The 12,039-nt window shown below is 36.7% G+C and overlaps 1 protein-coding gene across 1 annotated transcript in view; it reads left to right on the top strand.

Annotated features, from left to right (window-relative positions):
- The first annotated feature begins 1,662 nt into the window (after positions 1 to 1,662).
- LOC131034958 (protein MITOFERRINLIKE 1, chloroplastic) overlaps positions 1,663 to 12,039 on the top strand; it is a 29,017-nt gene continuing 18,640 nt past the window's right edge. Inside the window, exon 1 of the mRNA XM_057966575.2 lies at positions 1,663 to 2,377. Within this exon, the coding sequence (XP_057822558.2) occupies positions 1,826 to 2,377 (552 nt within the window). The 5' untranslated portion in view covers positions 1,663 to 1,825. The remainder of the gene's footprint in view (positions 2,378 to 12,039) is intronic.

Raw genomic sequence — 12,039 nt, 5'->3', positions numbered from 1 at the left:
CTTCACTGCTTCTGGAAGCTAATAACCCATCACGTGCTCTCCACCGTTTACTAAGACTTCACACATTCTCGAGGTAGATAGAATCAATCTTCTTATGCAAGATCCTCACGGAAATTCTTCACGCGCACAAGGCTGACATGGCAACGCGATCTAATCTTCATTTCAATGCTAACTCATCATAGGATGTCGTCAGTCGAATTGCACATACTTGAAATGCATTAGCTGAGATTACCAACCGGTAGACTTATCAAGTGAAACCCCGATACAGGCTTTGCATATACCGGTTCACTTGCCGGTTTACTAACATAGCTGTTCACACTTCATCATACCGGTTCACTTGCCAGTTTACTTACTTCAACATACCGGTTCATACTTCAGTATATTGACATCAATGACAACATACATTATTATCATGTCATCAAACTCTGCACATATGCCAACAATTTTTCCATATCTCCCTCTATCTCTATCACATTATCTCTCCATATCTCTCTACGCCTATATCTCTCCCTATCTCTACCTCTCTATATGTCACTTCATATGTCTATCTATTTCTTTCTATCTTTCTCCCTCTCCCTCTCTATATATTTATCTCTTTCATCTCTATCTATCCTTCTCTCTTCTCTCTTTATCTCTCCCTCTTCTCTCCATATCGCTCTCCTACATCTCCATTTCCATCTCTATCTCCTTTTCCCTCTCACTCTCCTTCTATTTATCACTCTTTCTATCCCTATCTCTCCCTATTCAAAGTTTTTGTTTCAATAGTGTTTGGATCCTTATAAGTGGATGTGTAGTTGATTTCAAGCTACCACTTCTCCATTGAGAGCTTTGTTGTAGAACCAAAATCATTTGTTGAATGACCTACGAATTGACCTCATGTACTACACAAATGTATGCAAAAAATATACCAAGTTTTTCCCTAATTAACTTCCATGCCTCTTTGGGGTACCCATTGCACACAAAGGTGCAATTGCTAGTAAATTATCTTAATTAATCAAAAGTTTGCTCATTTAATTATATTATTAATTCAATTTAATCTTTACTTCCAACATAGATTTTGTGAAACAAGAGAGAACAAAGCTAACAAATTTTTAAGAAAAAATTTAAATTATATTTTTTAATTGATGAAACAAGTTTTATAGGTCAAAAGATACTTCAAAATATAGATTATAACCCATCTAAAAAAAGCTAAATATTTGCTTGAATGAAAGGTCTATGATGTTCTTTATTAATGAATAACCTCATAAAATATACAATTACAATTATTATAACATTTATTAAACTAGAGAAGTTTTGTATATAGAAAGATTAAAATGAAGAACATTGCAAATATTGAACTTCTAAACTATTTTAAAATTATTTTCATAACAAAAATAAAATTAATCCATCACAAATATTTACTAATTCAAAATATCTTAAATAATTAAAAAATACTAACCATAATACACTATAAATATATCAGATAAGTATTAGATGCCGGGGTAATATCTCTCAATTTTTTGTATTAAAAGAATACAAATATTAATTTTCGTTTTACAGCTTATAGAATAAAACTTGAATTCTATTTTCCTATCTTTATATTAACATTGTAAATATATCAAAATTAAAAATATAAATATTAACATATATCAAAATAAATAAAAAATAAATGAAATTTAATCTCTAAACATTCTATCCAACAAACAAATTGCAGGCTTTGTATTTATAACCTCTGGAGAGCATTTGAGAGGTTGGGAGTTCAAATCTCACCACCAAATCGGATGGAGGAAACTTTTTTCACATGAATGCAAGGGAGTAAATCTCCAAATTCAATAGCAAGGCAACAATGAAAGGGCAGGGCCAAAGTTGCATCACCCTTAATCTGAAAAATCACAGTCGTTTAAAGGATTTCGACAATGGCCCGCATCTCATCTCGTTCTGTTCAACTACCCTCACCAATGGAAAATCTATCAACAAAAAAAATATTAGCAACTACAGCATGATGTTATCTGTAGCAGAAAAAGCTATAATAGGAGCTTGTGCAGGGGGAATAGCAGGGGCATTTACTTATGTATGCCTGCATCCACTGGACACAGTGAAGACCAAACTTCAAACGCAAGGGGCTTCGCAGGTCTACAAGAGCTCCTTCGACGTTATCAGCAAAGTGTTGCAGAAGGAGGGCATTGCAGGGTTGTATAGCGGAGTGTCGGCTGTTCTGGTGGGCTCTGCTATATCCTCGGCCATATACTTTGGAACCTGTGAATTTGGCAAGGCTATTTTGTCTAAATGCAAGCCAATTGTTCCGTCATTGGCAATACCACCTGTTGCAGGGGCAATGGGTAATTTGGTGTCCTCAGCTGTGATGGTGCCTAAGGAGTTGATAACGCAGAGGATGCAGGTAGCTAAAACTTTGGCTCTTAATTTCTCAGCTTTTTCTTAAATCCAGTTTTCTTTATTAAATTTTGTATTTTTTTGGGAAAATTTTGGGAATTTCTTCCATGGGGTTTGCTTAATTGCCACAATCAAAAGGTTTACCCAGGGGCATTTCATTCATTAACTTCATCCAGTACCTACGCTCCCCTAATTTTTGAATTCACCCTCGATTTTACAAGCTCTGTTTGTATGTAGCCAGGGAGTTTGGATTGTAATTCATCCAGGACTTCACTGGCCTCATTTATGTGTACCCATGGAGCTAGACGTAGGGATATTTTTAATTGCTAATATTTAGTAATAGCCAATGTGTTCCCATTTAGATCCCCAAAAAATTTGCATTTTGGAGATATTTGCAATTGAAGATGCCTCGTAAGTTCGTTAAACATTTTTTCTTCTTCCTGAATTCGCCAATTTTATATATAAAACATATAGAATGTTTAATAAATGCAAGGAAATTTTCAAGTAAATGCTATTTAGTTTTTTAAGGTTTCCTTAAAATTACCCCGACTTAGATGTGGTATCTTATCCAATTCCAAGGATTTGAACATGTCTCTCTCATGATACTTTTAATCCTTAAACTCATTTCATTCTTCAAAAGACTCTCCTAGTTTGAAAATGAATAATTGTTTCAATTTTATTTAGAAATTGAAAAAAATATTGGAAAAGTTTATTAGTAATTTGATTTCATGTGGGCTTAGGAACTTGAGGCATTTGGCCAATGAAGTCCTTGGGATTTTGGAACAGCAATCCTTATATGCTAAAGAATCCAAATGTGAGTTTGGAATGGCTGAATTTTTGTACTTTGGACATGTTTTAAGTGCTCGAAAAGTTCAAGTTGATCCGGAAAAGATCCAAGCCATCATTACTAGGCCAATTCCTAAGCCGCTGACACAGTTAAGTGGATTTTTGAGACTTTGTAGCCAGTAGAGAAGATCTCTTTGTGGATTCTCCCAGTTGACTACCCTATCGATTGATCTAACCAAAAAGGGAGCATTCTCTTGGAACGATGAATCACAAAGTGTATTTGAGTGGCTCAAGGTGATAATGATTACTTGCCTTGTAATATCGAATTTCTCACTTCCTTTCATACTTGAATGTGGCACATCCAGATAAGGAATTGGAGTGGTGCTAATGCAAACTAATTATCTTATAGCCTTCGAGAGTTAGAAGCTAAAGGAACCAGAAAGAGGATTCTCCATTTACGATAAAGAAATGTTCACCATCATGCATGCCTTGGCAAAAATCAGGCAATACCCAGTGTATGGCAAGTTTGTGGTGAGGATGAATCCTAATAGTTTGAAATTCTTTCTAAAGCACTGAGACCTTAATGATTGCCAACTAAAATGGGTAAGTTAGCTCCAAGCTTATAATTTTGAAATTGAATATGTTAAAGGGAAAAAGATTGTATTGGCTGATGCACTCTTTAGGATGCCAAACATATGCTCCATTTTTGAGATTTCTACTGTTTGGAAGGATTTGTTAATAGTTGAATACGCCAAAGATGCTTTTTCCTATGATATTCTTGACAAAAAATCCAGTGATGAAAGATTTAAGGTAGTCAATGGACTTATCACGTGTAAGGTAAGAATCTTCTTGATCCTTGACTCAGAGTTAAAAATGAAAATCCTAGAAGTTGTTCATTATAACCCCTAGTAGGACATTCAAGCAGATCAGTGAAAGGTTTTCTTAGAAAGGCATTAAAGAAGAAGTGCCCAAGCATGTACATGAATGTTCCACTTGCTACAAGTCAGAGCAGACATTTCCAGTCATTTTGCTTCAAACCTTACCCATTCCTGAACAAAAGTGGGAGAGTATATCCATGGATTTTATCCCGGGACTTCCAAAGGCATTGAGTGAGGATTGTATCTATGTGGTTGCAGACAGGTTAATAAAATATGGACATTTCTTCCCTATTGCAGCTGATAACAAAGCACCACAAGTGGCAGATTTGTTCCACAAAGAAAATTTCAAATTCCATGGGTTGCCGGAATCAATTGTAAGTGATTGTGACAGTAGATTTTTAAGTCTATATTTGTAATAACTGTTCTAGTTAGTGGGTGCTGCATTCCCTCAAGCACAAGCTGCCACCCACAAACAGATTGCCAAATGGAAATGGCAGTATTTCACAGGGACTTGTCCCCCCCAATAAACCTGCATCCCCTGTAGGGGGACGTTTTTGAGATTTGGGGACTTGGGGAAAATGTTCCCCCACAACACCACCACTTTCGCCACCTCTGACAGTTATGCCATTGGGTTGTTTGCTATATGTCACATTCCATTACATACTGATTGCAACCTTTAACTTCGTGAAAATTAGTTGGTCTTTCATGGGGCGCTCGCAGAGATGTTTTATTGCATATTTTGCCTTGAAGATTTCAATTCACCTCCATTTTTATATCAGCACCACCTTGCCACCACTACTTTGCCGACATCCCCCCACCATCCCCTTGCCGTCCCCAAATTTAGGCCCTTGGTCCCCCCATCCCAAAAACCTGCCCCTGCTTACCTGTGTCGCCTTGTCAGGAAATTCCGTGGAACACTGGAAAATGGTTAACAAATGGATAGAAGGATATTTGAGGAATTATGTTTTGTGATAGAAAAAGGCATGGGTCAAGTTTCTCTACCTAGAGGAATACAATTACAGTACAATGCACCACGTCTATTGATATTTCTCTTTTCAAGGCCTCGTATGGTTATGATGCTCCAACTTATGTTGCTTTGGTCATTTCAAATGGTAGGGGGTGAGGGGCCAAAGATTTGATTCAAACGAGTGAAGTACATTTATTGCAAGTTCAAAATGAGTACAAACAAAATGCTGGTCAATGAAGAACTGACAGAACTTTTGAAATAGGGGACATGGTTTTCCTAAAATTGCAGCCTTACAAACAAACATCTTTCCAAATGAGTGGAGTAGAACATCTCAAATCACGTTTTCATGGACCATTTAGGATTATACAAAGAATTGGAGTTGTGGCATATGAGCTAGAATTGCCATAAGGGTGCAAACCCATAATGTTTCCATGTATCATGCTTCAAGCAAGTGATTGGGCAGTATTTTGTACCTTCTACATCTTTACCACCTTTGGATTTCAAGGGCAAACTAATTCTTTAACCCGATGCCATAATGGACACCAGGGAATAGAAACGGAAAAAACAAAAGCACTACAGAATACTTTGTGAGATTGAAGAATCTTCTCGCAGCTTATGCTACCTACGAAGGTCTGGAAATTTCAGAGTATCCAAATCTGCATTTCTTGGGGACAAGCAATTATGGGAGGGAGGTTTGTCATGTTCCCATCAAAGTATTGTAACAAAGAAGAAAATATTAGAAAAAACAAGAAAAAAAAAAGAAAAAGAAAGAAATGAGGAAGAGATTGCTGCCTTAATAGAAAAAGGAACAAAGTGGCCACCCAGCAGTTAGATAAGGATCTGATTCTTCAGAAAAATAGTAAAAGAAGAGTAAGGAGGTGGCCACCCTAGGGCTAGCAACCACCACATTAGGGACATATATGCCTATTTAAACAAGCATAGGCAGTAGGAACAACAGTTAGATGATCTTTTTTCTCTTGAAGCCTCATTGGAGTACCTATTCACACAGTCCCAAGATGGAAAGTTGGAAACCCATAGGAATGCTTGAGAATTGAGATTTAAGGACAGAAACCCTTGAACATCTCAAAAGGAGATAACGGACTAAGACCCTTAGCCTTCTAGTTGGTGATTCTAGTTTAGGAATTGCACAGGGTCTAAAGTTTCCAGTTTATTAATTTCAGTGCAAGGTTAGCTACCAGACAGCTCCAACGCCTTATTAGTTGCAGCATAACAATCTGAGATTAGCAGTTCATTTTAGGTCTTTGTGGATACAACATAGCAGTTTGGCTTGACAGCCAAAATCAGCATCATCTAGGATAGATAATTACAGACAGAAGCTTCCTGGGCATGAGTTAAGGACTGCAGATTGTAACACAGACTAGTAACAACTCAGAAAGTTTCCGGGCAAAACATTTGCAAGGTGGTGTGAACCAATGGACTTTATTACAGTTTGGGCACAAAGACTCCTGGTAGCAGAGATTGAGGTTGGATTGTCATTTTATTATTTCTAAGAATCCTGTAAGATGTTAATTTCCTTGCAATCAGACTTGCAATAAATCTCCACCGTGTAGAAGGCGAGCAATTTTATAATAAAGTGTTGTTTTCAGAACTCTGTTAACTATTATATTGATTTGCAACCAAATTATTTTAGAAAAATATCATTGTACATTAAGAGGACATGATGCTGAGTTCATCTAAAAACCTTGTGATGGCTGTCACAACATCTACATATGTAGACAAGCCATGTAATGCACCGCAACCATTGTCATAATGTCAGCACATATTAATCAACATAAAATTATACTTCAATCCTAGAAACTCACCACATTTCACCACCAAGCAGACTGTAGATTAACTTTTTCCACCAGGATTCTCCTAGATGTGTATATCACCTAAATCCCAACATTCTCCCAATTGATATTTAATCTAGGAGATACTCTGGTATTTCAACCCAAGAGATTAACCTCATGCTCTAGAATGAGACGAACCAATTTCATCTCTACACCATATAAATTTTGTATTCGTCCCAAGTTTTGTTAGAGTTTGCAATGTTTTACTTGAGTATCATTTTTCTACATCTATACTTCCTATTTTTAACCATCTGCCTCACAAATGATATTGCACATCAATATGTTTTGTCCTTGCATGGCAAATAAGATTCTTAGCCAAACAAAATGCACTTTGTGAATTACACTTCAACACTATTTGACTCATAAAATCTAAGTTGTCAGTGCTAGTATGGGGTTGGGTACAGGTATGGGGTGTTTGCACATTGATATAGCAACTTTTTTTTAATTTTTGGTACAGTGCATTTGTGTATGGCTGTATAATATATATGCAAAAATTTTAAAAAATATACTGAATTTAAAATACATTTGATACAGATCTATTATATAACATTATATTTTGAATCTTTGATAGTATGATACTTAATCATTGACAATGGTTGATAAAGATAATTGTCAATTGATAGCTCAAAATTTCAATAATATGCCTTATATCAATTGTCTAGGATGATTCAAATGAAAATTGTTGCAATTAAAAAATTTGAAAACAATACGATAAAAATTTTGCATAGTGGTCTTCAATCTTTCATCAAAAGGATCTAGATCAAAGTCATCATTTGGTTCAACATCATTTGAGCCACTTCTACTACGTACATCATGTGTAAGAGCCTTGCCAACAACTATATTGAATCTAGCAAGCTCTACAATAGATGCATCCAAGTTGGTACACTAAGTTTCTATATCCCAATTCTTCGTTGCCTCTTCATTGTAGTCATTTGGCTTATGTGATAGGAGTTACAAGTTGGAATGGATATAAACCAAATCGTTTGCCTTTTTTGCAACCAATTGGTTACACTTTATTGAGTGGGTAAAGGTGCATGTACTCCAATTATATTCAGCCAAAGACATGGCAACCTATTGAAATTGGAGAGAAAACCAACATAACTAAAAAATAAAATGTAAAACAAAATTAAAGAATGATGAGCACTAAAGTCTACGAATGTTAAAAAAGAAGAAATAAAAAATGCTTACTAGAACCTTGATTGCAAGAGGCCAGAGGAACAAATAATCTTGCTCATGGAGTTACCACCATGCACAAGCATTTTTCTTGTATTGGTCTCAGAGAGCACAAAAACTATGATCTTGTCTTGAGATTAAACTGCCAAACTCTTTCCAAACTATCTCAATATGGTGCAGTTCCCCATAGCAAAGAAAGTATCTTTGTGTTATAAAATTGGGGGATAATGCACATGCAAGGAGATGCAATGGTGTGTTGATCTTGTTCTAGCAATGATGAATGATTTTTTTGAGACTTTGGAAAAATGTTTTTCTGGGTCATTCTGTTTTTGGGCTATTATGAATTTTATTTTTTCTATCATGGGGTTGATGCCATCATAGATTTTGTCGCGCTCCTAATCTAATAAAGAACCTAAATAAGAAAATGTCTAACGATAGTAAGACTTCACAATTTCTTCCCCTAATCTGACCCTACAATAATGCAAAGAGTGATTAAATAAAGAGCAGTATTTATGAAGACACATATAATATATGGTAGATGAGCAGTAATGAATGCATCTCAAGAAATAGATTAATGTTGAAGAGTTTAGGAGTTGCAATTAATATACAATAAGCGGCGATTCATTTGCTATGAACTAGCAAATGATATTTAGAAGGAAGATAATGTATTGAAAGGAGGTGCAATTCATTATGAGAAGTGATCTCTATTAACAAACTTCATTAAGTTTCCAACGGTTTATTCAGGTAAAGGTCACCACCCTTGGGAGAAGGATCTTCGTTGGAAAGGACACCACCCTACACCGCCTTTCATCGCATATATATATATATATATATATATATAGCTCTCTCTCTCTCTACCTATATATATATATATATATATATATAGCTCCGATCCTTTTAAGAAAGGCATCGAAGAACAAGATATTTTTAGAGTATTGAGCATCAATCAATAAAAAAACATCTTCAGATAGTAGTCTTGATCATCGGGAATCAGTCCAATATATCTTCAGATCTTAGGGCAAAAAGAAGTACAATCATGAGTACTTTGAAACATCTTCAGATTTAGATATAAACCTTGTTCTTAGTAGCTTGAATTTCCATATTTACAATTGTGGTATGACATACTTATATATATATAAGCTTATTAATGAACTGCTCACCCTACAATTCTATGGGCGATTCTAGCTATTGTAATGGCAGGTGAATGGCTCGCATGAACTGCTCGCCCCCTCCCCCGCTAACTATCGAAAGCATGTTCCTCAAATGAAGGGTGGCGAACAACAATGGAATAAAGGGCTTCCCGCTCACCATAACTATTCCCTCCCACTCCAGCCGAATTGTAGGGCGGGCAGTCCATAGAATTTTAGGGCCCCCCTATAAAAAATTATATGGTTCTAATGGGGCCCCATTAGAATTGTAGGGGGCTGCCAAAATAGTGGCTAGAATCGAGCATGCATGTTGGGCAATCTCTATACGTCATACACCTAACTCCACCCCCCTTTATAATAGTAGGGCTTATCCCACCCATGGGTTGGGTGGGGACGACTTAGATCGGCAATGGGGGTGGGTGGGAGGCTATAGATTGGGGTGGGTGGGGGGCCTACTAAGGGAGAGCGACTCCATACCTAAGTTACTTATCTCTCTCTCAATCTCTTGAGGATATATCCATATTAAAGCTATTAGTAACCATAGTTATATAGCTCTATTTAGTATAGAAAGAATCTTAGAAGTAACCATAGCTCTATAGCTCTATCAGTAACTTGACCTCTGCTATTGGCTGTCTAGAGAGAATCTTAGTAAGTAACTGTAGCTCTATAGTTCTAGTAAGCTATTAGTAACCTTTCTCGACAAGCGTTACAACCCTTGATTGGGGTTATCTTTCAAAAGCATCAAACTGCTACAAAGGCCATTTTCATGCGCTGTATTGCTACTTTCCCCTCCTTCAATCTTTCTCGCCCCTCCTTTACATCAGTCAATCTAGTTAGTCAATCTATTTTGTATTATGGGCATCTCTTATGAGCATCTGTCCTTCTTAGCTGGCTTCTCTTAATAGTCGGTCAATATGGTCAATCAATCATGAGGCCGACGCTAAGATAGGGTGAATTCCTTGTTAGTGGCTTGTTTTCTGATTAGTTGGGCTTCTTTGCTGGCCTTAGTAGCTAGTAGACATTGTTTCGGGTCTAGTCCATTGATCCCGACCAATGTGTGTGAAGCCGACTTAGTGAGAGGCAGGAAAGAGACTATTAATAGGGCGCCTTCCCAACCTATCTACCCCTTGTCACTGTCCCTAAACTGTCCCATTCACTAGTCTCTAATTAGGGTCTCTTCCCAACCTATATCCCCAGAAATGCTCCTAAACTGCCCCATCATAATGGCAGGAATTAGGGTCTCTTTCCCCCTCTTTCACCAAGAGAACTGCTTTGGAGTTGCTCCAAGTAGGGGCTCGGGGATACGTAGCGAAGAAATTGAGTTGGATTCAAGCATCTGGATCCACGGATCCAAAAGCTTGATACGTTCCACTTCTCCACCATTCAAACATAGCCCAGTGGGACCCGAGGATTTTGAATCATTGTCATCGTTCAAGAGCCCATATCTCATTGGATGAACTCCCTTTCCACCAATCAATGGATCCCCATAGCTAGGTCTTGAGTGGGCCCCTTTAGTCCTAGACCCTGGCCAAATAGAATCTTAGAGATAGAGAGGAATTGGTAATGTTAGCGAGGCTCCCTTCTATTCCTAGTGAGAATTCGGGTTAGCAAGCCCGCTCACGATCTCCTCCCACCCACCACTTTTTAGGTAGAGGGAATTTTGCTCATCTCTCTCTCTCTCTCTCTCTCTATATATATATATATATATATATATATATATAGCTCACCATCCTTTTAAGAAAGGCATTGAAGAACAAGATATTTTTAGAGTACTGAGCATCAATCAATAAAAAAACATCTTCAGATAGTAGTTTTGATCATTGGGAATCAATCCAATATATCTTCAGATCTTAGGGCAAAAGTACAGTCACGAGTACTTTGAAACATCGTCAGATTTAGATATAAACCTTGTTCTAAGTAGCTTGAATTTCCATATTTATAATTGTGGTATGACATACTATAATATTGTCTTGGGGATCATTGTTATAGAATATGATATTACAGTTACTATTCCATATTCTTAATATGCATATATATGATTTATATGTAATGATTTCTTTGGAACTCCAACCAATAAGTCATTCCATTGTAGAGGGGAGATATGGTACATACAAGGAGGGCAAGTAGTCAAAGATCCATTTGGGTTAAGCAGGAGTTAGAATGACGGATGTGCTTTTGTGCCAGTATGGTGGTTGTTGGATAGGCTCAAAGGCGCCTTGTATGAATTCCCACTGGTGCTCCATAATGGTGATGAATTGTTTGGATGGAACTTCAAAGGCATTTATTGAATATCTTGAAAATTGTAACTCTATATGTACATTATTGAATTTTATGTTTATTTATACTAAGTTGGTTGCAAGCTCAAGATTAAGATACTAATTCAACAATACACATTTCCAAGCATCATCCAAAGCCTAATTAGGGAAATTTAGGGCAAATTAAGTAAGGTTACCGTAGGGGACATTACAGATTTCCTCAAAACATTTCCGATCTATAGCAACAAACTTGATCATACTCATGTTAAGCTTAGTGGAACTCGAGACATTGTTCACATGAGCCCACCAATCGTAATCTAGGATCAATGACTTAACCTTTCAAGTCCTATTTGAATTTGATTTCTTTCAAATACTCCATTGGTGGCTAATGACCATGGTGCCCAATACTTTTGCATCTTCACAAGGCATCTCAAAACAATCATGCATGATGCAAATTGGGTGACAACAACCTAATGTTGTGTAAAAAAGTTATTGTTAATAATAGATTAAAATATAAGTAAACATGACATAAATTAAATCTAAAAATAAAATAAATTAAATTACCTTCAACAATTACATTTCAAGAAAGTCCTGAAATGCCTTGTGACATAT

This window comes from Cryptomeria japonica, chromosome 8, assembly GCF_030272615.1.
Source record: "Cryptomeria japonica chromosome 8, Sugi_1.0, whole genome shotgun sequence".
NCBI lineage: Eukaryota > Viridiplantae > Streptophyta > Pinopsida > Cupressales > Cupressaceae > Cryptomeria > Cryptomeria japonica.
Note: the sequence above shows the minus strand (reverse complement) of the source record. Positions and strands in the feature narration are given on the sequence as shown.